We start from the raw sequence: 25,954 nt of genomic DNA on the forward strand, positions 1-25,954 counted from the left end.
GTATTATCTATTATTATTAGTATTATCTATTATTAGTAGTATTAATAATAATAATTATAATAATGATAATATAATAATAATAATTATTATTATTATTATTATTATCTAAAGGTGGGATATTAATGCCCGTAGAGAAACCATATATCCATAAGGTGCATCGAGAAGGGAACACCCCACTTCCGCTTCGCATAAAGAAACACACACAAAACTACTTTTCCCAGAATGCCCGGCGGCTGATTTTGACGCAAATTCGGACATAAATACATCCTGCTTAGAATACAACCGTTAGTGACGCTGAAGCCAGTAAAGGAGGCGTGCTGTGCTGCTGCTCTGCGGGGCCGTTTATCTTGTGAAGAACACAACGAAGTCCACGAGAGAAACAGAACTGACGATGGCTGAAGGCGACAACAAAAGCGCGAATATGCTCGTGAGTATTAAATAACCGCATTTTTCAGGTTGTATTTTGTAACAGTAACGTTAGCATTGACTAGCTAACGTCAGCTAACGCTAGCTGACGTTAGCTAGCCAGTTAGCTTAGCTAGTTTAATACGCCACTTGGCTCCAGAAGATTGGTTCCTCCTTGTAACCGTTGCTAACGATAGCAGGTGCTAACGCAGGTTTTAAACGCCAAAAATCGAGTGCTGACGTATCTAGTTAGATGAAACGTGTGGTTGTCGTTGGCCATTTCCTTTTTTAGTGTCGTGGAGGTACAGACTGCACAGTCATATCAGTAGAATCCCGTTATCAATGCCTTGCTTATCGACAAAAGGCACCCACACCCTCCGCTTGGGACATTCATTTCCTTTAGAACACATTGTTACAAATCACCTAAAACCTAAGAACAGACCGAAGTACAGCATAATTAAACTATTGTCAAGGGCGGGAATTTTATTAAATTAAAAGACTTTAAATCATGCTTTGAATTATACATGTTAACACCAATGCAAACTCTTATTAAATTACCATTTCTTAATCAAGAGTACATGGTGAATTTGTTAAATAGAGTTAATATTGCAACGGAATGATTTCACATCCAGACTCAAAGTTGCTCTAAAGAAGCTGCCGTCCTTGGCTTCTCTAGCTGTTTCCCTGTTCACTCTGATATTATAGGTTTTGTTTGCCACTCATCAGTTGTGTGGATGTTGTTTTAGTAACGTGTATACTTGTGTGTTCAGGCTCAGGAGACGGCCCAGCTGGAGGAGCAGCTGCAGGGCTGGGGTGAGGTGATCCTGGCCGGGGATCGCGTCCTTCGCTGGGAGAAGCCCTGGTTCCCTGGAGCCCTGATGGGTGCCACCACCCTGCTCTTCATGTGAGCCCACTGCGTCACATGAGACATATCTGTAACAAGAAGTATCTTCATTAACTGAGCTGCTCTGGTTCAGAGTCCTAAAACACATTTCAAAGGTTATGTGAGCGTTTCCACATTTACAACACAAAGCCAGAAGAAGTAACCATGTAGATGAGAATTATTTAAATGAGCTTATGTGTTACATTCCTATCTAGCAGTAGAATCCAGATGAGAACACTAGACTGTTTTCTGCTAACTCAATGCATTCCTCTTTAATGTTACCCGAATGCACCACCCTCCTCTATCTGGTTCAGTCTAATATGCATTTATTGCATTTTCTTTGCAGATGTTTATTTAAAACATTGCAGCTCCAGCATACATGTGCATGAATCTCTTAATCACAACAAGCCGCTACATTGAAAGAAGAGAATGTGAACAACACACTTCTGCATTCCTGATAAAGAGGCTCTTAGTTTGCATTTTAAATGAGACGGGTTCCTGACCTCGACTGACGGCTCTGTCTTCTTCCTCCAGGCTGATTTACTACCTGGACCCGTCAGTGCTGACTGGGCTCTCCTGCGCCGTCATGCTGCTCTGCCTAGCAGACTACCTGGTGCCCACCCTCGCACCCAGAGTCTTCGGCTCCAATAAGTGGTGAGAGCATGAAAATGAAATGGGTTTTCCATTAGACCCAAAAATCGTGTTATTTCCTAAATCTAAAAATATCTTTTCAAGGTCATTTTCCCTGTTTTGTGCTAGTTATGGATTTTCTTTTTGTATTGCACTTGAATATCAACATGAACCCTTCCTACACCCGATTGGACAAATGTGACGCTCGCTGGCATGTTCTTGTTCTTTGTGAACATCCTGTAATCTGTCCACTGAATACACCGGAGGAGTGAAATGGGCCATAAATCTTGCTTGTGCAATAGTTCATAGACTTCTCAATAACTCATTCTTCTGTATGCTTTCTTGTTTGTAGCCAGGGACTAAACCATAATAGTGATATTACATTGGAACCAAAGCAGTTGGGAGATTTTCTCGCTTGCTGTGCTGAACCGAAGAGCCTCTTGACTTTTAAGGGGAAACAGGAGTTCTCTCTTTTTTTGCGTAATAAGTCTGAATGTTGTCACATGAATCCGGCCCTGTACGGTGTCCAAACGCTTCATGGAGCTTTGACATTACGGCTCCTTCTCTCAGCTGTGTGTTTGGTGGTGACAACCAGACACCCAGCACAGGATAGAGTGACGGCCTGCTGTTGGCACAGTGTGTTGGACGTCTGTCCTCCATCGGACGCCTCCAGCGTCTCAATATATAACTCTGCATCAGCAGGCCATGACCCGGACATTCCACTGGCCGTTGGGTCAGATTAGTACCGAATGTGTTTTTAAAGACAAATGGTTAGTTTTCTGAGTGGGTTAACAGCACCAGCCTAGCTAGTCGTGGCTTAGCAATGGAGGACTAATGAGTCACACGCCTGGGTTTCAAAAGGCAGCTTTATATTTCTAGATGTAGGCCAGGAATGAGTAGCTATTTGTCTGTGGATCTGATCCAGATTCTCTGAGAACATGCCGTGTCGCTGCTGCAGCAGAGTCAGCCAGATAGCAGACGTGTGTCGGTGGGGCCGGTTTAACGGGGCTATCGCCGTCTGTCTGGCTCCCTGACAACAAGGACCGAAATAGGGGACGATGGCTAAGCGGAAAATAAAGGCTACTTTTCCTAGTGTCCTTCAGAATCCCTGTAGTCTCACATCACTGTAACAGGCACAGGATGTTTCCTGGCCCTTCTGTTCAATCTCTAGTGAACATCAAGTTCCAACCCTGAACTCCAAAATATGCAGTTTAATATAAAAGACTAAGAATCACTTTTGAGAAGTCAGGGTGATGTTGATTGATTAATTTTCTGTTCTCTAAAGGAGATTACACGTAGTGAGCAGTCGATTAACCCTCGGAGTAGTTTTCTTTATCAAGTTATAAAGGTTCTAGTTCTACACTTCCTCATCAGAGAGCTACGAGTTAGAAGTGAGGAAAGCTGTCATGATGTGACAAACCACAGTGAACTTATCTGCTTCCTCCTAATGACCAGATGAAGAGGTGTTTTGTTTGTAACCCTAACCCTCCACCAGGATCCAGTCAGTTTTGTGTTTTTGTTCACGGCCTCTCCTCCTGAACAGGACCACCGAGCAGCAGCAGCGCTTCCATGAGATCTGCGGTAACCTGGTGAAGACTCAGCGTCGCATGGTGGGCTGGTGCAAGCGTCTCTGCACCCTCAAGGAGGAGAAGCCCAAAATGGTAGATGACAATCTAAAAGTTTAATCACACTCTTATCTCAGCCACACATAAAGAAGCTGAATGTGTCACTAAATGTTGTCTCTAACACGCTGTAGACGTCAGCCTGCAGTGCTGCACGCTGCAGTAAATGGAGCCTTCGTCTGTTGGTTACAGTGAGATGTCTCTCTGCTCCAGATAAAATATCCTCGGCTGACTTGGCTTTGCTGCTCCACTTAGACCTCAAACTGGGTTACAGGCTGTGATAACCGGGTTTTTCCACAGCGTGCTTTAACACCGTTAGACACACTGTTAAATCACATTGCTTTCATTCAATGGCCGCTTTGTTGGCGTCGTCAAAAAATGGCAGCGTATGTTCTGTTGATAAAAAATAGATTGAGTTATGTTTCAGCTCATGTGAGGAGTGGTTCTGCTCTTTGTAACCGGACCTCCCTGCTCTCCACAGTACTTTGCCTCAGTGATCAGCAGCTTGCTGGCGGTGGCCTGGATCGGACAGCAGGTGCACAACCTGTTCCTCACCTACCTGATAGGTGAGTATATCACATCACGCAGTAATTGTACTGTGTAAGTCCTCCTGAGTCAGCGTTCCAAATGTGAGCGATGGAATGACAAAGAGCTTCTGTCAAAGCAGAGGTGTTGGTCTTTGACAGGTGAGGAGCTGGAACCGTGTTAAACCAAAATGTGTTCCATCGTATCTGGTGAACGTTTGAGAAGGAAACAAAGGGTTAAATACAAATAACTGGTTTTATATCGTAAGTCCTCAGATCATTATGTAATGAATGAGAAGTGCATTGGTATGAGAGGCTTATCTGGAAAAGGAAGCTTTGATCACCCAAAGCCAGGAACTGCGTCTTGATCTTCTTCTTTAGCTGCGTGTACCGAAGTGTGGCTGCTGTGGTGCACGACACCTAAAACAGGAAGTCAGCAGTTTCAAAATCATTCTGCGTGTGAAGGGACTTTTAATGCGTTTAAATCTTTCAGTGGCTGCTGTTATCTCATGCATGTTGTAACTCTGGACCTGAACGTGAGCCTAACAGCAGCCTTCCTGGTTCTGTGTCTCAGAGCTGCAGCAGTTATGTAGACGCCTGCAGCCCTGAGGACGCAGACTGTATACAATGAGCAGTTCTTGTCTTATTACTGACTTATCCTGTCAGGGAGGAAACGTGCAGTGAAACCTGAAATGATTGATTCTGGGGACGAACCCTCCCGTCAGCTGCACCGCGGTGCTTCAGGTGAATGTCAGTTGGTGAATCAGCAGCTCTGTAAGGCTGCAGGAGCCGATCATCACTGGCATAAGCTGAGACATGTCGACGATTCATCCGACTGTGAAACCGAGGGCACATGACTGTGAAACAACGCTTTCTTTGTTTTAGTCTCTGATCAAGTTGCTCTGAGGCCTTCTGTTGGGCCAAGGAGGTACCAAGTGGTTAGATTAAATAACACATGAATGGTAGTTTACAACGCTAGTTATTGCTATATATATCTAAATGAATTCCTATAGTTTCAGTGACCGGTTACGTTTGAATATCATGTCATCAGAGACTAACGTGTTTTCACTGTTCGCTCGCTCACGTTCCCTCGGATGCAGTGACACAAAACGGTTTCCTGAAACAGAGAAGGGAGGAAACATGACCCTAAATACATTAAATATGGATTCATAACAGCAGGCAGAATATGTATTCTGGTCATTACAGCTGACTGGCCCAGTTTATTTATCTCTTGTCTCTTATTTTAGAAGGTGGTCCTTTGACTTTTTTATTAATCAGAAGTTGCAACGCCCCCCTGTTGTGTGATCTATTAGGTTTAAAAACCTAACGTTTGTTTCTTCTTGTGCAGTGAGCTTCCTGCTGCTGCTGCCGGGCCTCAACCAGCACGGCGTCATCACGAAGTACGCCTCCATGGCCAAGAGGGAGATCAACAAACTGCTCAAACAGAAGGAGAAGAAGAACGAGTAGACGGACGTGTGGAGCCGAGTCTCTGACCAGATCAACGATGACAGAAAATGGAAAGTGGAAGGAAGTTGTTTGGAGGAGAGGAGAGGAGAGGAGAGGAGAGGAGAGGAGAGGAGAGGAGAGGAGAGGAGAGGAGAGGAGAGGAGAGGAGAGCCAAAAAGAGCCTCCTTCTTGGGTCTCTGCCACAGAGCGAGACGCACTTATTTTTTATTTTAATCACTCATTGGATAAGTTTAATTTCTCTCTCTCCACCTCTTTGACATTTGGAACCTCATCCTCTTTTATTTGAATTTACCTGCCATGCATGCATGAATCCACCACATGGTTATCGTAATGTTGTCCCCCCCACACACACACACACGCACACAGTTTAGATCTCCCTTCTGTCTCTTAGTTAGCGTGTGCTTCATTTTAAGATGTCAGTAATGCTTTTAAGCCATTCCCTCTACTTAGACAAAGTGACTACTGAGCAGTTTTTGTAGCATTACTGCATCGTTTTAACCCTCGTAGATTCCTCACTATTTCATTTTTTCAGGGCGTTTTTTGTCACATTAGGACAGGTCATGTACATTTTTCCAGTTTTTTGCTTATTCTGCTTTGGTTGTATTTAAAATGAATAATGCTGGAACTGGACTTAAAGCTTGTGAGGAGTTGAACTGTTTCTAGATGTAAGCCTGCTGCTGCTAGCTGGACTCTGGTCTATTAGCTCTTCTATCCAACCCCACAGTGAGTAACTGGTGTGTAAATAGACCCACATGTGTGTCCTCCACTATGTCCTCTTATTTATGTGTTCCTTCATCCTTGCTGGTTTGTTTACTGTCAACTCATTTCATTTTTTTCTCTTTATTGGAGTTCTTTACGAAAATGAATAAAGTTTGATTTAAATTAATTTTCACTTGCCGTTTCTTTGTTTGAATTGGCTGACTGGTTTTAATAGCAGCAGTGTTATAGGATATTTATTCTGGGAGGAAAAGTAAATTATAGAAATGCTGGATGGTTCATCCTCTGGAGAGCAGGAATGTGCTGAGTAAATGTAATGATTATCTACATGGGGGCCTGTAGTGTCTCGTTAACCATCATTTCCTCCACATATGTTGCGCTCGATCATTGAATACTGAGCAACATGCTGATGTTCACTCGGAGCTTCACCGGTAGAACTCAGTAGAGATCAGTGGCTTCAAGTGCAATATGTATTATTTATTATTATTATGATGAAGCCCTGCCCTCTTTATAAGCTATAGATGTCCGCTCCGAAAACCAATTCTGACTTCTACTTAACGGTGCTTTTTCAAATTCTAATTAAACTCGTGTATATAACAAAATTGCTGCATTGATCAAAAACTGGAACACAATGTTCCTTCTGTTTTAATGTAATATATATACGAAATAAAACATTTGAATTGCTATCATGGCGAAATATAAGTAGCCTTATTTAGAAGTATAACATTCTACAAGCTTGTCAACTGTGTTGTCACCAGAAATTAGTCATTCATGTAATCATATTAAATCTAAATCCTCAACATTATTAATGAAGGCCCTCCATGTGTCTACAATATATTCTGTTTATTATGCATGTTATCTTTCTATTGGAAGGCATTTATTTTCTCTCCCTCTGTTTAATGTAGCTAATAAGCAATATTTTAATCCTAATATCATTGCTTCTGAATTTGTTTACATGTTCATCTTTTATTTTTATTTTTGATTCAAGCACTTTAAAACTGCCTCGTGTCTGAATTGTGCCATAGAAACACATTTCCCTCTCCGAGTTATATTTAAATTATAAATATCTATTGTTTGGCTTCTGCGCGCCCCCTGCGGCCGCAGGGGGAACTGCAGGACGGGACGGTGAAAGGGACTCCGGTGATCGTGGTTCTTCATCACCCTCCTCCGTTCAGCTAACGACACGCCGGTAGATTGGCTTTATTCAACGTTAAAAAGGCGGTTTCTCGCTCATCAAAATGGCTTCTAACGGTAAGAGAAACCCGTTGATGGTTGAATAATAATGGTGACGATGTTTGAAGGTAGGACGTGAACGTTAACCGGTGATTAGCTGGTATCAACACGGTCAGTGGTCAGTGAGGGTTATTAGCTCACTTAGCTGCTTATCATATCTTTTTTAATTAACGTATATTTTATAATTGTACTCTGTCTGGACATAGAGGGACTCCTCACCTGCCGGCTAGCTAACACTGACGCTGTTACCGTTATGCTAACTTTGCTACCGGTGTAATCAGTTAGCATTTAGCTTAACGGCTACCTAGCTGTCAGCTAGCTTGTGCTACTGACCCAGAGTCAGCTGTCAGCTGGCCCGCCTCTCAGAGCACCGGTTTAACTCGGTCTGCTTTATATCAGGTCTAACTCATTGAGTTCATGGTCCTCTTATAGCTTATTAGATCTCAAGACCAGTAAAACCAACAACAACATATAAATAACATCTCCATGTTTCACCTCCATGTTTCATCTTCATGTTTCATCTCTGTTTATCTCCATGTTTCATCTTCATGTTTCATCTTCATGTTTCATCTTCATGTTTCATCTCCATGTTTCATCTTCATGTTTCATCTTCATGTTTCATCTCTGTTTATCTTCATGTTTCATCTTCATGTTTCACCTCCATGTTTATCTCCATGTTTCATCTCCATGTTTCACCTCCATGTTTCATCTCCATGTTTCATCTTCATGTTTCATCTTCATGTTTCATCTCCATGTTTCATCTCCATGTTTCATCTTCATGTTTCATCTCCATGTTTCACCTTCATGTTTCATCTCCATGTTTCATCTTCATGTTTCATCTCCATGTTTCATCTTCATGTTTCATCTCCATGTTTCATCTTCATGTTTCATCTCCATGTTTCACCTCCATGTTTCATCTTCATGTTTCATCTTCATGTTTCACCTCCATGTTTCACCTTCATGTTTCATCTCCATGTTTCATCTTCATGTTTCATCTCCATGTTTCATCTTCATGTTTCATCTCCATGTTTCATCTTCATGTTTCATCTCCATGTTTCATCTTCATGTTTCATCTCCATGTTTCATCTTCATGTTTCATCTTCATGTTTCACCTCCATGTTTCACCTTCATGTTTCATCTCCATGTTTCATCTTCATGTTTCATCTCCATGTTTCATCTTCATGTTTCATCTCCATGTTTCATCTTCATGTTTCATCTCCATGTTTCATCTTCATGTTTCATCTCCATGTTTCACCTCCATGTTTCACCTCCATGTTTCACCTTCATGTTTCATCTTCATGTTTATCTCCATGTTTCACCTCCATGTTTCATCTCCATGTTTCATCTTCATGTTTATCTCCATGTTTCACCTCCATGTTTCATCTCCATGTTTATCTCCATGTTTCATCTCCATGTTTATCTCCATGTTTCACCTCCATGTTTCATCTTCATGTTTCATCTCCATGTTTCATCTTCATGTTTCATCTTCATGTTTCATCTCTGTTTATCTTCATGTTTCATCTTCATGTTTCACCTCCATGTTTATCTCCATGTTTCATCTCCATGTTTCACCTCCATGTTTCATCTCCATGTTTCATCTTCATGTTTCATCTTCATGTTTCATCTTCATGTTTCATCTCCATGTTTCATCTTCATGTTTCATCTCCATGTTTCATCTTCATGTTTCACCTCCATGTTTCACCTCCATGTTTCATCTCCATGTTTCATCTCCATGTTTCATCTTCATGTTTCATCTTCATGTTTCATCTCCATGTTTCACCTCCATGTTTCATCTTCATGTTTCATCTCCATGTTTCACCTCCATGTTTCATCTTCATGTTTCATCTTCATGTTTCATCTCCATGTTTCATCTTCATGTTTCATCTTCATGTTTCATCTCCATGTTTCACCTCCATGTTTCATCTTCATGTTTCATCTCCATGTTTCATCTTCATGTTTCATCTCCATTTTTCATCTTCATGTTTCATCTCCATGTTTCATCTTCATGTTTCACCTCCATGTTTCACCTTCATGTTTCACCTTCATGTTTCATCTCCATGTTTCATCTTCATGTTTCATCTTCATGTTTCATCTTCATGTTTCATCTCCATGTTTCATCTTCATGTTTCATCTCCATGTTTCATCTTCATGTTTCATCTCCATGTTTCACCTTCATGTTTCATCTCCATGTTTCATCTTCATGTTTCATCTTCATGTTTCATCTCCATGTTTCACCTCCATGTTTCACCTTCATGTTTCATCTCCATGTTTCATCTTCATGTTTCATCTTCATGTTTCATCTTCATGTTTCATCTCCATGTTTCATCTTCATGTTTCACCTCCATGTTTCACCTTCATGTTTCATCTCCATGTTTCATCTCCATGTTTCATCTTCATGTTTCATCTTCATGTTTCACCTCCATGTTTATCTCCATGTTTCATCTCCATGTTTCATCTCCATGTTTCAGCTCCATGTTTCAGCTCCATGTTTCATCTCCATGTTTCATCTTCATGTTTCATCTCCATGTTTCATCTTCATGTTTCATCTCCATGTTTCACCTCCATGTTTATCTCCATGTTTCATCTCCATATTTCATCTCCATGTTTCATCTCCATATTTCATCTCCATGTTTCATCTTCATGTTTCATCTCCATGTTTCACCTCCATGTTTCACCTTCATGTTTCATCTTCATGTTTCATCTCCATGTTTATCTCCATGTTTTATCTTCATGTTTCACCTCCATGTTTCATCTCCATGTTTCACCTTCATGTTTCACCTTCATGTTTCATCTTCATGTTTCATCTTCATGTTTCATCTCCATGTTTCATCTCCATGTTTCATCTTCATGTTTCATCTTCATGTTTCACCTCCATGTTTATCTCCATGTTTCATCTCCATGTTTCATCTCCATGTTTCATCTCCATGTTTCATCTTCATGTTTCATCTCCATGTTTCATCTCCATGTTTCATCTTCATGTTTCATCTCCATGTTTCATCTTCATGTTTCATCTCCATGTTTCACCTCCATGTTTCACCTTCATGTTTCATCTTCATGTTTCACCTCCATGTTTCATCTCCATGTTTCATCTCCATGTTTCATCTCCATGTTTCATCTCCATGTTTCATCTCCATGTTTCATCTCCATGTTTCATCTCCATATTTCATCTCCATGTTTCATCTTCATGTTTCATCTCCATGTTTCACCTCCATGTTTCACCTTCATGTTTCATCTTCATGTTTCATCTCCATATTTCATCTTCATGTTTCATCTCCATGTTTATCTCCATGTTTTATCTTCATGTTTCACCTCCATGTTTCATCTCCATGTTTCACCTTCATGTTTCACCTTCATGTTTCATCTTCATGTTTCATCTTCATGTTTCATCTCCATGTTTATCTCCATGTTTTATCTTCATGTTTCACCTCCATGTTTCATCTCCATGTTTCATCTTCATGTTTCATCTTCATGTTTCATCTTCATGTTTCATCTCCATGTTTCACCTCCATGTTTCCTAGTTGCATTCCAACACTGGTTAGATCTTAGCTCACACTTAATAAATGTATGTTTGTAATTCGTGACACAAACACAATAAAACTGCATATTTTAAATGAATAAAAGCTGCTTGTTCAACAAACATTGAAACACATAATCTGAGAGCTTCAGCTATAACTTCATTGAGCCGCTGGTTGTTTTATCATCTTCTTGTATCAGTGTTTTAGAAGATGATGATAGTGTTCTGTATGTTGTATATGATTCAATATGTTTTTCTGTAAAACATCATTTGATTTTGAGGGTGATTCAAGTGTGAATGCTTGGTAGCATTTAAATCAGCTCTATTAGATCTAAAATCTTTGTTTGGATATTAACACTCCATCTTGTTTATTCCATAGATTATTCTCAAACATCTGGACAGGGGTAAGTAATGTAATCCTCAACCATGACTTGTTTATATTTATGTAGTTTGTACATATATCATTCTCTCTCTCTAGAACAGAGGATGTTGTGTGCTGTATAGATTGTAAAGCCCTATGGGGTAAATTTGTACAAATATAATTTAATTAAATTCAATAGAAACGTATATCTCTTTTGGCGACATAATCAGGTCCTAAATGTGAGTCAAGGCAAAAGAACAAACAATATAATGAAATCTGGTGTGTGAGCGTGTAGTTTTTTCTCACCTCTGCCAGCTATGGGTCCTATGGTGGAGGTGGAGGTGGAGGTGCTAACCAGGGCTATGGTCAGTCTTCTGGTCAGAGCTACAGCCAGCAGAGCTACGGAGGCTACAACCAGAGCTCAGACAGCAGCCCTGGCTCCTACAGCCAGGGAGGATACGGCAGCTATGGTCAATCAGGCCAGTCAGGTAGAGGAAGTCACATTCTACTCAGGTTTCTACTCACATTGTGGTGTAGTTAACTTTACCTCCATGTCCTGTCTGTTCTCCCTGTAGGATACGGTTCTCCCCCCTCTAACCAGGGTGGAGGAGGTGGAGGAGGTGGAGGTTATAATCAGTCCTACAGCCCTGGAGGTTATAACAACAGCAACCAGCCCTCCAACATGAGCTACAGCCAGCAGCCTTCATCCTTCTCTGGGTACAGCCAGCAGCCTCCGTCTTTATCCTCCGCGGGGTGAGACACCGTCAGCTTCTGCTTCTACACCTTTTATCTGACCTTTTCTGCTTCTACACCTTTTATCTGACCTTTTCTGCTTCTACACCTTTTATCTGACCTTTTCTGCTTCTACACCTTTTATCTGACCTTTTCTGCTTCTACACCTTTTATCTAACCTTTTCTGCTTCTACACCTTTTATCTGACCTTTTCTGCTTCTACACCTTTTATCTGACCTTTTCTGCTTCTACACCTTTTATCTGACCTTTTCTGCTTCTACACCTTTTATCTGACCTTTTCTGCTTCTACACCTTTTATCTAACCTTTTCTGCTTCTACACCTTTTATCTGACCTTTTCTGCTTCTACACCTTTTATCTGACCTTTTCTGCTTCTACACCTTTTATCTGACCTTTTCTGCTTCTACACCTTTTATCTGACCTTTTCTGCTTCTACACCTTTTATCTGACCTTTTCTGCTTCTACACCTTTTATCTGACCTTTTCTGCTTCTACACCTTTTATCTGACCTTTTCTGCTTCTACACCTTTTATCTGACCTTTTCTGCTTCTACACCTTTTATCTGACCTTTTCTGCTTCTACACCTTTTATCTGACCTTTTCTGCTTCTACACCTTTTATCTAACCTTTTCTGCTTCTACACCTTTTATCTGACCTTTTCTGCTTCTACACCTTTTATCTAACCTTTTCTGCTTCTACACCTTTTATCTAACCTTTTCTGCTTCTACACCTTTTATCTAACCTTTTCTGCTTCTACACCTTTTATCTGACCTTTTCTGCTTCTACACCTTTTATCTGACCCGCTTCTGCTTCTACACCTTTTATCTAACCTTTTCTGCTTCTACACCTTTTATCTAACCTTTTCTGCTTCTACACCTTTTATCTAACCCGCTTCTGCTTCTACACCAAAATTCAAAGAACCACAAGGTGGTAATTCTACTGTCACTGTGTCATTTGTACTCTCAGCTGAAAAGGACATATATATATATATATATATATATATATGTATATGTAGACTGTACTTGTTTATAATTTACAGAAACAGAACTCTCCAACTGAAAACCCTGTTGAATATGTAATTATGCTGGAACTGTTCACAACAACTCAAAGTACTGAAACATCCGGTCTGACGTGAGTTTTCCAGGCCGACAATAGTCATCATGTTTCGTTGTGAATAGAACTCAAATCACTATGAAGGTGTCTTCTGGTATAAGAACCCGGCCTCGGTGGAGGAGGTTTGTAGCTCTTTAATGCTTCTCTTCTCTCGACCTTCCACAGCTATGAAGGAAACTCCCAGACTTCTTCTGGCTACAACCAGCCGCCGAGCGGTGGACCGAGTGGAGGTGGTTACGGCAGCACTGGAGGTCAGACCGGTGGCTACGGGAGCAGCGGGGGGGGCCACCAGCAGCCGTCCCAACACGGGGGGGGTCACTACAACCAGCCTCCGAGCTACAGCGCCCCCCCGCCTCAGAGCTACAGCCAGCAGAGCCAGTACAGTCAAGGTGGAGGTCAGAGATGAGTTTACACTCACTTTTTAAATGTTTGAGTTCTTTATGTTCAGTTGAAACAAAGTAAACTTGAACCTCAAAAGGGAACAAACTTGTACATGAAATACTTATGATCCTCAGACCTCTTACAGCTTTTACAGGGACTATTTATTTAGTAGAAAAGTAGTAGTTTTTTTCAGTCTTTTGAGCATCTCATCAACCTCCACATACACTGAGTCTACAGTGGGACTCAATTAAATCAAACATATACAGTATTTTATTCTTTCAGAGTGTGTGAAGTGCTCTCACACTGCTGTCTGGGTCCGACTGTCTCTCCTCTCTCTCAGGATATGGAGATGAAAGCCCGCCGCTGAGCGGAGGAGGAGGAGGAGGGTACGGCGGTCCTGACGGAGGCTACGAAGGTCAGGACGGCCGCGGTGGAAGGGGACGCGGGGGCGGATTTGGAGGCCGCGGTGGAGGAGGATACGATCGTGGTTTTGATCGAGGTGGCCGAGGAGGACCAAGAGGAAGAGGAGGCATGGGGTGAGTGTCTAAAAACCATCCAGTGTCCATGTTGTCAGTCCCGTGTTAGCAGGTCTACAGTGATGCACGTAAATGTTTCCTCCCCTGAGGTAACACGTGGACCAGAACAGAGAGCACTGGTCCACGTTTGTAGCTACATGCTAAAGCTATGAGAGGTCCATGCTGCTGTGTCCCCTCACACATGCTTCTGAGGAAAAACACTCAGGGATTCTTAAACTGACACAAAGCCATCATTAGTTGCAGAAAACCGCTGCACACATCGTGGTTTGTGTTCAGAGCAGCATGTCATACATGCACCTTATTAAGTGAACACATGCATACTAAGAGTTCCTTCCTGAGGTAAACTGAGTCCTGCACCGCAACTCTGGAGAACAAAACCAGTTCTGATCCATCACCAGATAATCTCTAATATTTCCCTACTTCTTCTGATTAAAAGCTGCTACTGCTGACTGCGTCATCAATAGGCTGCTTTAGTGAACACCAGTAATGACTAATGTCAGAATCAGTGAGAGCTGCACGCATGCAAAACAGCAGCAGTAGAGCAGCAGTGTTCGTGTAGTGAGGAGAGTGTTCATCCAACGTGACACAGATCCAGTTTTTATCGTTCGGTATCTTTAAAACTCCAAACAGGACTTAGTGTTGGTGGCGTGGTGCCGATCCGCTCACCTCAAACCCATCGTTACCTGGATGCTGTGGCAGAAATTTATAATATTATTAAGAATATTTGCTCCTCTGCTGTGCATTTAATCAGGAAGAAGCTCTTCATTAGTGTGACGCAGAACCTTCAGTAGCTCGTTTAGTTGTTTTTTATTCGTGTTTGCTTTAATATATCGATAAACAAAATACACTTGTATCCTGATCTGATACCACAGAAAGCCTCATTCACCCAGAGACAAAGGTTTGAAGTTTACATCTCTGGTGTGTTTGATCAGAAAACATAAACTGTCCAGATCTCACATCAGGACGTTGTTCTAAACATGAAGGAAGTGTTTGAAATGAGTTGACATCACATCATGAGGGGTTTGGATTTAAGCTCCTTGTGAATCAAGGAAACACTGAACTTCTCATCCCTGTAAGATACATTTTAAATGAAAACAGGAGAAATATAAAAAAGCTTTTAATAGCAAACATTTGTAAAAGTGTCTCATCGTTAGAAGTTTTCCAGAAAGAGATAACAACAGCTAACACGCCCTCTTTAAAGTGGAAAGCAGCGCCTGAGCACATGCTGGTGGTTTCATGGTGGTCTGGCTGTGTACGGTGGTGCTGCTGCAGTCTCGTCTCTAACATCTGTATGCTGTTAGTGGTCCTGTGTACAGACTCTCCTCAGCCAATGAGAGGACCCCAACACTAACCAGCTGCTCCAACAAAGAGATCTAAAAGGACAACAAACGTTCATCATATTACAGAAAGGGTGCGATCACCCTCTAACGACAGCATTATAAACTACAGCTTAACAAACTGAGTTCTGCTAAACACGGAAAAGGAAAACTAAACATGATGCATGGAGGTTGAGGATGAACTCATGCTGGCTGTTTGTGTGTCGCTCAGAACTGCAACAGTAGCTTTTCATCGGTTATAATAATCAGTTTAGTCACCAGACTCTCTTCTCTATGCATTATGTTATAATAATAATATAAACTATGTGTAAAGTGCACAGAAAAGAGACGAATCCCTTTCTGAACGCCGTGAGGCAGGAACTGGTCTGGTAAGTGGATGTGTTTGTTTTGGAGGTTGGACTTTGTTTCATGTACCTCCTTGTGACCTCGTGATGTTGGTGATGAACTCATTGATATAGAACTAGTTTCCATTCCATTGTTTGTTGTCTCACTCATCGCAGACTAGATCTGAATCTCCTCCGTCACAATACCTGGAACTCAATCCCCAACGCATCACCACAGCTTCCTTTAAGCAGGCAGATGAGCACTGATCAGCTGATTTTATAACAATATTTCAATGTTTTGAAATGGTTTTAGAGTGATCTCGGTTTAACATTTGAGAACGGAGGAACATGTAAAGTGTGAAACAGTGAACTAGCTCAGCTGGTGTCTGTTCTGTTAATAAACTAAAGTGTGAACTACAGGTGGAGGTATAACTCTACGACAAATTAGCCCAACACACAACAACAGGTCATTTGATATTTTAGATATTGACTCTACGTATTTAAAGGTGCAGTGTGTAAGATCTGGCCATGGGCTCCAAACAAATACTACCGGGTCCATCCAATCTAAATGTAGAAGCATCTGTTATAAGAGAAGCTAACAGCAGGACGAGAATACGCCAACTGGTCAAAATATCCGCTGTCTGATAATGTTCAGGTGTGACGTTGGCCTGTAGTTTATTCACTGTGACTCTAACCGGAGCGGTACCATGTGATCATTTGTTTATTGGATTGAATCCAAAATGGCAGAAACGAGACAACGACTCCCATCTTGGTTTCGTCCTTCCTCGTCACCAGAAGACGTATGAGACGGGCCTTCAGTCTCACCCAAACACCGGGGGTTTGATCCTGGGTAGCTCTGCACTAGCATGATGAACTTCTCCTCCTTATATTTAATGTAGACTACGTTATATATATATATCTGCCGACTTTAACTGGTTGTCCCTCGTCACATGTCGTGTGGTGGGTGCTGCTTTAATGTCAAAGGTTGAACTATTTTTATCTCGGGGTGCTTTGGACGACGACGACGGCGTAGCTCTCGTTTTTAGACGGTGGATCAGGAGGCGCTAAAAACACAGGTTAGGTAACTGAAGGCTCGTCCCGGTGAAGTAGTCTCATCATTTTGTTGTTTCTCCCACTTTGGATTTAATCCATTAAACCAACTATCAAAACGCACACGGACGTATTATTGACAAGCTCTTTGTCTTCGTCCTCTCATGTTGGACTGAGGACAGACTGGAGGACACAGTGACTCACTATCAGCTCTAGAGGTGGTATTACAAGACAGGACAGGCCGGTGCTAGCTGGTTAGCATCAGTAGATATTGACAAACTCCAGGTTCTGAAAAGTGAAGCCAAAGCTTCACGTGTTAAAGCTGCATTCTCTCTAGTGTCCACCAGGGGGCGACTCCTCTGGTTGTATAGAAGTCTATGAGAAAATGACTCTACTTCTCTCTTGATTTATTACCTCAGTAAACATTGTAAACATGAGTTTATGGTCTCAATCTCTAGTTTCAAGTCTTCTTCAATACAGCATGATGTTCATTTAGTAAATGATGGTCCATTTAGAGTCACACAGACCATAAAGCAGGGGATGCTTTAGGGGCGGGGCTACACAGTGATTGACAGGTCTCTACCACAGACGTATACGGCGTCTCTACGTCGCTCCTCCTCAGTCCAGGTATGGTCACTTCCTGTTCACTGGTTGCAAAAATATCAAGATGGTGACGGCCAAAATGCTGAACTCAAGGCTTCAAAACGTCCACAAACCAACGAGAGACGTCAGGACGACTACGTCCTCTTCTTATAAAAAGTCTCTGTTGGGTCATTTTAACTTTCTGAATGTTTTAAAGTAAAATTCTGGCCACATCTGACACATTGCACCTGATAAGTTGGCCAGTGAGCCTCGACCCGCCTGAAGCCAACACGGTGTTCTCACAAGTGTCTCATGACAAACATGGCGTGTAATCTGTGGCCTTCCCTCCGCCCACACTAAACATCCCCATCACCTGCCTCTCTCACCTGTAACCACCACCCTCCCAACCAGCGCCCCTCTGTGTCATGCTCTGCTTTAATCAATCTTTGAATCTTCTCCTAGGCTCTTACCTTCTCTCCAGGCTGGCTTTCTGCTCTTAAGCCATCATTTGGGGATATTCTTTTTTAAAAGGGGGGAAGTCTACAGAGAGTTAATAGTCTTCTTGTAGTTGGTGGAAAGACTACTAGTTATGGAGGTCATGAGCCTCAAAGAGGTTCGTCTGAGATGTAAAAATACCCAGCAGCCATCCAGGGGTCAAAGGTGTTAAAGTTTGGGCTGGTTAATTGACACAAAACCAGGTTATAGGATGAAATAAAATGGGTGCGTGCAAGTCACGTAAAGACTTGAACACGACAAGGTCTTTAAAGCGGCCTCTTGTCCTCGAGGTGTATTCTAGAGAACCAGACTAGGTAGGGGTTGATAGGAGGTGCTGACTGAAGAGGGGGGGGTTTAAGTCACAGACTGAGAGTGAAGGTTTACCCACAATCCACTGAGAGAAACCGCTGTCAGCTCCAGCCTTCAATGTCCTTTCCCTCTTCCTCCTCATCAGAATGGGCGATCGTGGAGGATTCAATAAGTTTGGTGGTAAGTGACAAAAAAACAAAACACAAAAAGGTTTGTTAAGTTTGAGGAGTCAAAGCTAAAAGGAGGTCAGTACCCTCACAGCATGAGGCGGGGTGTGGTGTTTAAAGTAATCTGAGTACATTTACACGACACTGATTAATACATATGAAGCTTATTGAGGGTTCCATGACAGCAGGTCAAACTTTCATGCTGTCTCTTCTTTGCAACGAGCTCCACCAGCTAGAGTGATGCTTGATGTTTCATCTCACAGCCGTGCAGGTGAGAACCCTCAGAGCTCTTCTCCACCACATCAGCTCTGGTTCTTGAGCCGGTTCCTCTCAGGACTCTTAGAACCTGGCGTTTCCACCAGTTCAGAGCGGAACCATCGTCCTTTAGGGAGTAAACAGAAATAGCAAGACGGCGGATAGTATGTAGTTTTTATCCCCAAAACAAGCTTGTATTAATGAGAACACTGCACCTGATTTCTCACTTGTTGCCTTTCCAACCTGTAGAACATGACGCGTCCTTCAGCGCAATGAAAGCCTCATTTTTTAGGTTTTAGGTTTAACTTTTCGGGTTCTGAACTAACGCTTCGGATTAGGTGCTCAAACTGGAACAGAATCCGTTCCGTGTTGGTGGAAAAAAGGCTTTTGTGTGGATAATAATCTCAGTGGTGTAAATGTCCAGCAGAGGGAGTTAAAGGGCTCATTATGTCTTCACGTGTTCTTCTTCTGCGGTCTCCGTGGTGTTGGAGGGTTCAGGGTGTTTGAATCGGGCCGATGGGAGTTCAGAGCTTTGGTCTCTGAGTCATAAAACCTGCAGTGTTTGATGGGTTAGAGCTACAAAACCAACAAAAGACACGAGATCAGAAAAGCATCAACACGTGAACAGATGAAATACAAAAAACGTATGTTCTCAAAGCAGCTCGACTGAAACGTGTAGAAGGAAGTTTGGTTCCTTTTTCCCAGAGATGAGAGGTGAACGGTAAAACTGGTTTCATTGCGCAACTGTGGAAGTTCATCTGGTGGTTAAGTTGATCGTTTACATTCTGTTAGTGGAATGTTTGTGGTTTCTCAATAATGTGCTCATCGATCAGGAACAAGACGACTCTGTTGTATCAAACCTTCTGAGTGACTGAGTGACTGTAGTTTATGAAGCAGCTGGTGTTGGCAGTGACGTCTGCAGTCGTTATGTTCATGGGGATAACAAAAGTACAATGTTTGCCAAAGGCAGTGTATTTTATGTGTTTTACTTAGAATGTATAGCTGCATTAGTTATGTAATAATTATGAATGTAGTTGAGTGCAGCAGGGTCCAAACTAAATGTGTGCAATGCACCAGTGATGTTGATTCAAAGTTGTATTTGTAGTGAATAATAATTAGAAAATATGAATATGAATATGACATATAACAATGAAAATTCCACATTTAATTGAAGTATTGCATGTGTGTGTATTAGCCTGCTGAGCTGCTTTTTAAGTGTTTAAAAACACATTAAAGTCTCATTTTAGTTTAATAAAACCACTTTAAAACAACTCCGCTCTCTGAGTTTGTAGATGTATTTGTTCAAATTATATAAAGGTAGTTTGTTGATTTGGAAATTAGAAAGCATCTCATTAATTCGCTCTAAGTAGTAATCCTGCATATTTAATGGTTGGTTCACATTAAATCACTCGACACCTGTACACATTAGTCACGGTGACACAGCGTTATGATTTAAAAAGGTGTGTCACCTTTGGAGGGAAGGTTGTTTAGTGAATGATGAGTCATCCATCCTGAGTGCAGTCCATCACTGAGTAACGAGGAATCGATGGTGTCACCTCTCCACACGGGTCAAGAGGTTCAGACGTGGTGTTGATTGAAGGTTTGTCTGGTGGGTTAAAGACGTCTCTCCATCCCCCAAAAGGAACACTTCTACACTACAGTTGGTCTAAAGAAGGTGTGCGTCACTACACTAAGTAACAAAACACTCTGAAATGTCAAACATGATAAACACGGTGTTCCTACTCTCAACGTGTGTGATTACCCAGAATCCTTTGTTCAGCTGGAAAACAAAAGGCAGACAAAGGAGTGCGTGACATGGATTACTGTCAGCTGAACAGAGGTTGTGTTGGTATTGGTCCTAAAAGGTTCAACACATGAACACAGTAGTGGCTCTGCATGAAGGGGCGGAGCCTCTCACGTGGATGACCACACCGTTCAGTGTGGCGGTCACAACAACGCTCAAATCCACCTCAATGATGTCTTTGTTTGTGTGACTTCACATCAGATACTGATTGGTGTGAAACACAGACAGGACGGTAACCTGGTGTGTAGTTCATGATGACACAGCTGATAGATCACATCTCCACAGACACAGACTAGAAGCTCAACACTGCTGCTGTTCTGGAGGGAACTTAAAGAACCTCCTCAGTGTTTATGTGCTTTATCACGTCTTCTTTTCCACATTTCTGTTTCTGTTTCCTTTCCCTCTCCAGGACCAAGAGACCCGGGACACGGACACGGAGGACCCGGCTTCAGTAAGTCTGACACGTCAACGGTGGGTTTAGATCTGTTTCATGGAAAGATCCTGAATGTACAGTGCAGTTATAAGACACGCCCCCAAATGATCATCATGAACGTAAACAAACAACATGGCTGCTGTTAGAACTCACAGCTGGTAAGATATGTAAAGACTCTAGTGGGGAGAAATGATGGTAGACAGACAGGTAGACATGCAGGTAGACGGGCTGGCAGTCCGTCCAATCATTACATGCGGGCTGAATAAAATGATCAGACGGGCTGATTACAGTCAGACAGCCACAGATATATTTTAGTATATTATTTATGGATTGTGGTCAAAATCAGAATCAAATAAAAATGTCAACAAAGAAGCTAAATAAACGATGTGAAATAGTGGTTGTAACATATGTATAACCTATTACTAACAACCTAATCTATAGTAACAACATGGAGTAAATAGATAATACATCTCTAGTTTTGTCATGTTTAGACTTCTTGTAACACTAATGAAAATAATCTTGATAACAAATATCACCATCATATGGATTTCGGTATTTCTGCTCATTGATCTCTTTATCTGGTAGAAGAAAGTGGAGCGTTGAGAAGCTAAAGAGACACGTTCTACTTCCTCCATTCGTTAGTTTGCCTCTCTGCTCCCTCAGTGCAGGACCAGGACAACTCTGACAACAACACCATCTTCGTCCAAGGCCTGGGAGACGACTACACCGTGGAGTCGGTGGCAGACTTCTTTAAGCAGATCGGGATCATTAAGGTGCAGCAGACTGTTCGATGTTGAGTCCGTTCATGTGTTCATCGTTAAAATAGAAAGCTCAGATTGCAGCACAATTATTTACAAATTCAGGTTTTTAAATTCAGATAAACATCCAGGAACGTGTGAAACTGATCAGATTCAACTTCAAATCTGATTTTTTTACAGTGAATTTGACTTCTGTTCCTCCTGATATAATAATATATAAACTAATATTCATGTGACCTGCGTTGATCCTCTCAGATCAACAAGAAGACCGGCCTGCCGATGATCAACCTGTACACGGACAGAGAGACGGGGAAGCTGAAGGGGGAGGCCACGGTGTCCTTCGACGACCCCCCCTCGGCCAAGGCCGCCATCGACTGGTTTGATGGTGAGTTCAAGGTCTTCATCCACTTTCAGCTCTTTGATCACTTGGAAGTCAGGACGAGGTTCTCTCATCAGCAAGAGTTCAGAGGAACATGCTGAGCTGCGTTCAAACTGTTTCTTCACAGGTAAAGACTTCAGTGGGAATCCCATCAAGGTGTCTTTCGCCACCCGCAGGGCCGACTTCGGAGGCCGAGGTGGAATGAGGGGAGGCCGAGGACGAGGAGGTGAGAAGTTCTCTGAACTTGAAGGTTGGTATTTTAATAAAACAGACACTATGAGATGTTTGGTTTTTAAATAAGAAGTTCTGTTTTATTTGAGGATAAACTGAGATCAGCACAACGTCTACTTTGTAGCTTTCAGACGCATCTCACGGTCTTCTTCAGCAGATGAAGATGAACTGTAAATGTTCATGTTTTTATTTTAATTAGCACTTTTATTTGGTTTAAACTTCCCTCGTTAAACACAAACAGCTGCTTCATCACCGGTCCTTCCTGTCAGCAGAACATCTGACTGGTTCTGTTTGCTGCTCCGTGTAGGTCCGATGGGTCGTGGTGGATTCGGAGGGGGTCGAGGTGGAGGTTTCCCAGGAGGCAATGGAGGAGGAGGAGGAGGCAATGGAGATGGAGGAGGAGGAGGAGGAGGAGGAGGAGGAGGACAACAGAGAGCCGGAGACTGGAAGTGTTCAAACCCGTAAGTTTAAAGTCATTAACCTCTTCTAGAAGATCTGGACAGAAACATTTTTATACGACATTATATTTAATGTGAAGTAGAAACCGTGTTGTGTTCAAACGTCATACGAATACTTTATAGAAATAGAACAGATGTAAAGATCTATGAAGAACAATATAAAGATCATTTTTAGTTGTGTGGTTATTTAATCTTTGCTCTGCAGTAACTGTGGGAACCTGAACTTCTCGTGGCGTAACGAGTGTAACCAGTGCAAGGCCCCGAAGCCTGAGGACGCCGGTGGAATGTCCCCCATGGAACGAGGTTGGGCTCCATATTCTGGTCTGTTAACTCAAAGAACAGGTTTCTATGTTCAAGGTCCAGTTTGTAGAATCCTGGAGGATCCATGAGTCTTCATGTTTCCATCATCACCTGACACTGAGAGCCTTTGTGTTCATGGTGAGATTAGAATGCGTCCTTCATATTTACATAGAGAGATGGAGGCGGAGTCCGCCATGTTGCTACGGCAGCCCAGAAGGGACAAACAGAACACTGGCTCTAGAGAGTCTGTCACGACTTGATGTTCTCTGAAGGCACCGTAGTTCTCTACACGCTGGTGGTCTATCATGTCTCCCCTCCTTCAGTGTCTCCCCTCCCTCAGTGTCTCCCCTCCTTCAGTGTCTCCCCTCCTTCAGTGTCTCCCCTCCCTCAGTGTCTCCCCTCCTTCAGTGTCTCCCCTCCTTCAGTGTCTCCCCTCCCTCAGTGTCTCCCCTCCTTCAGTGTCTCCCCTCCCTCAGTGTCTCCCCTCCTTCAGGGTCTCCCCTCCCTCAGTGTCTCCCCTCCTTCTGTGTCTCCCCTCCTTCAGGGTCTCCCCTCCTTCAGTGTCTCCCCTCCTTCAGTGTCTCCCCTCCCTCAGTGTCTCCCCTCCTTCAGGGTCTCCCCTCCTTCAGGGTCTCCCCTCCTTCAGTGTCTCCCCTCCCTCAGTGTCTCCCCTCCTTCAGGGTCTCCCCTCCCTCAGTGTCTCCCCTCCTTCAGTGTCTCCCCTCCTTCAGGGTCTCCCCTCCTTCAGTGTCTCCCCTCCTTCAGTGTCTCCCCTCCCTCAGTGTCTCCCCTCCTTCAGGGTCTCCCCTCCTTCAGTGTCTCCCCTCCTTCAGTGTCTCCCCTCCCTCAGTGTCTCCCCTCCTTCAGTGTCTCCCCTCCCTCAGTGTCTCCCCTCCTTCAGTGTCTCCCCTCCCTCAGGGTCTCCCCTCCCTCAGTGTCTCCCCTCCTTCAGTGTCTCCCCTCCTTCAGTGTCTCCCCTCCTTCAGTGTCTCCCCTCCTTCAGTGTCTCCCCTCCCTCAGTGTCTCCCCTCCTTCAGTGTCTCCCCTCCTTCAGTGTCTCCCCTCCCTCAGTGTCTCCCCTCCTTCAGTGTCTCCCCTCCTTCAGTGTCTCCCCTCCCTCAGTGTCTCCCCTCCTTCAGTGTCTCCCCTCCCTCAGTGTCTCCCCTCCTTCAGTGTCTCCCCTCCCTCAGGGTCTCCCCTCCCTCAGTGTCTCCCCTCCTTCAGTGTCTCCCCTCCCTCAGTGTCTCCCCTCCCTCAGTGTCTCCCCTCCCTCAGTGTCTCCCCTCCCTCAGTGTCTCCCCTCCTTCAGTGTTTTCTGTTAACTATCTTCCTGTTCTGCTGTCAGGAGGTTTCGGAGGAGGCGAGCGCAGAGGGGGGTTCGATCGAGGCGGCTTCAGAGGCCGAGGAGGCGACCGAGGAGGCTTCAGAGGAGGCAGAGGAGGCGACCGCGGAGGATACAGCCCCGGAAAGATGGACGCAAGGTCAGATTCACCTAAACACACAGAACCTTTTCATTAGATTTTATAGAAACACAAATAATGCTCCATTATTCCCATTATGACAATATTATTCCATTTGGATGATCTGAATTAGGTCTAATCCTTAATGGAACCTTTTCAGATTCAGATATTTGTATTATTACGTCCTTTAGTATTTGTTTCTTGTGGCCCTGAGAATAGTATTTATTATTTCAGGTGTGACATGAAGGTCTGAAAACGTTCCCGTGTTTGTTCTGAATATCATTTGTTTGAAACCTTCACTGTTCAAACACACACACACCTGTCCAGCCGGTCCTCATTCCTCATTGGCTGCCGGTGATGTAATGTGTGTGTGTTGGTTATTTGTTTCCAGAGGCGACCAAAGACAGGAGCGGCGGGGCCGTCCCTACTAACTCACCGTCTCACCTGCGGCACAGAGAGCAGCCCTCCAGCTTTTGTAGAAGTCTGTCGATCCGTTTCATTCAGCGAGTAGAAGAATGTGACCGTCCCCGTTTCTGTGTTTGCTCTCATGTGACGCCTTCACCTCCTCTGATCACGAGGCCTCGTTTACTGTCAAATACCATCCGATATGTTTTACCATCAAACCTCTACAACGTTATCTAGACCAGCTGTTACCTCTAAAGCTGTTTTACTTTCAAGAGATCCAAATTCATCTCATCAACCTTTTAACTAACCTTTAACTAGAAGAACAAGTCGTGAATCATTGGAATGAACCTAGAAGTCTGATTCTAGTTTGGAGGTGAGAACAAAGATGAACGTTAACGTTTGAACAGAGCAGATTAACAGTAATGGAGGATTCTAATCTTAGTTTCACTTCAACCTGACACTTAAAAGCTCATCTGAAGGCTGCTGTTCTAGATGTCAGCGAGCAGTCAGAGCTGTGGAAATATGATCCAAGTTATGAAAAGAAAAGATGTCCTGCAACAGGAAACAAAACCCTAAAATGTCTTTGCTCGTGACAGTCAGCTGTCTCATTGATGAGCAGCTTCATTTCTTCTGTGCGTGAGGCCTCGTGTGTCTGCAGATGTACGAAGATGTTCGTGTTGAGACGTGTTTTTATTTATTGTTCTTTTGTATTGTGCATGTGCTGGTTTTCAAATGAAAGTGTTGATGAAACCAAACAATGCGTCTGTGCTTCTTGTTTTTTATGCAGCTTTTAAACATCTGGTTGTAACAGGAAGTTAGTTATTACGCTTTTAAATACATCAGTGAGCTTTGTGTTCTCAAAACTTCTAATATTTTGAGTTTAAATCCTCTGAATGACTGAATCAGTGACTGCCTTCAGCTGCAGCAAGAGGAAAATCTTATTTTATATTTGTTCTCCACTTATAATCTCAAAGGCTATTTCTGACCAATGATGTGATTTGTATTCTTATTCTTATTATCCGTCCCGCTAACACATTGTGTGTTTGTATAAAAGCCTGATATACGTTCATGAA

The 25,954-nt window shown here is 42.9% G+C and overlaps 2 protein-coding genes across 4 annotated transcripts; both read left to right on the plus strand.

The window, feature by feature from the left end:
• Window positions 1-288: 288 nt before the first annotated feature.
• arl6ip1 (ARL6 interacting reticulophagy regulator 1) lies at window positions 289-6,417 on the plus strand. The gene is made up of 6 exons (XM_079177977.1): window positions 289-427; window positions 1,176-1,309; window positions 1,823-1,942; window positions 3,462-3,579; window positions 4,022-4,106; window positions 5,413-6,417. Exons 1-6 carry the CDS (start codon window positions 392-394, stop codon window positions 5,529-5,531), a joined length of 612 nt encoding a protein of 203 aa, XP_079034103.1. The 5' UTR covers window positions 289-391; the 3' UTR covers window positions 5,532-6,417.
• A 949-nt stretch (window positions 6,418-7,366) lies between these two features.
• fus (FUS RNA binding protein) lies at window positions 7,367-25,621 on the plus strand. Of its 3 annotated transcripts, none has more exons than XM_079178288.1 (15): window positions 7,367-7,499; window positions 11,375-11,399; window positions 11,672-11,844; window positions 11,932-12,109; window positions 13,384-13,613; window positions 13,940-14,135; window positions 18,377-18,411; window positions 20,867-20,908; window positions 21,554-21,663; window positions 21,904-22,033; window positions 22,155-22,277; window positions 22,566-22,719; window positions 22,922-23,019; window positions 24,362-24,497; window positions 24,868-25,621. In XM_079178288.1, the coding sequence occupies exons 1-15, from the start codon at window positions 7,487-7,489 to the stop codon at window positions 24,905-24,907; spliced, it is 1,683 nt and encodes a 560-aa protein (XP_079034414.1). In that variant the 5' UTR covers window positions 7,367-7,486; the 3' UTR covers window positions 24,908-25,621. The 3 variants fall into 3 exon arrangements, with proteins under 3 accessions (XP_079034414.1, XP_079034413.1, XP_079034415.1); XM_079178287.1 differs by having other exon boundaries at window positions 7,422-7,549; XM_079178289.1 differs by having other exon boundaries at window positions 7,422-7,549; window positions 22,155-22,253.
• The last annotated feature ends 333 nt before the right edge of the window (window positions 25,622-25,954 follow it).

Source organism: Pholis gunnellus, assembly GCF_910591455.1.
Source record: "Pholis gunnellus genome assembly, chromosome: 17".
Classification (NCBI taxonomy): domain Eukaryota; kingdom Metazoa; phylum Chordata; class Actinopteri; order Perciformes; family Pholidae; genus Pholis; species Pholis gunnellus.

What these genes read in the sequence shown, in the direction of transcription:
- arl6ip1 (XM_079177977.1), top strand. Translation starts at nt 392, where the DNA reads ATGGCTGAAGGCGACAACAAAAGCGCGAATATGCTC. An exon ending in GCCACCACCCTGCTCTTCAT is followed by an intron (nt 1,310 to 1,822) that starts GTGAGCCCACTG and finishes TTCTTCCTCCAG; the next exon opens with GCTGATTTACTACCTGGACC. An exon ending in AGGAGGAGAAGCCCAAAATG is followed by an intron (nt 3,580 to 4,021) that starts GTAGATGACAAT and finishes TGCTCTCCACAG; the next exon opens with TACTTTGCCTCAGTGATCAG.
- fus (XM_079178287.1), top strand. An exon ending in TCTCAAACATCTGGACAGGG is followed by an intron (nt 11,400 to 11,671) that starts GTAAGTAATGTA and finishes CACCTCTGCCAG; the next exon opens with CTATGGGTCCTATGGTGGAG. An exon ending in GACTGGAAGTGTTCAAACCC is followed by an intron (nt 22,720 to 22,921) that starts GTAAGTTTAAAG and finishes TTTGCTCTGCAG; the next exon opens with TAACTGTGGGAACCTGAACT.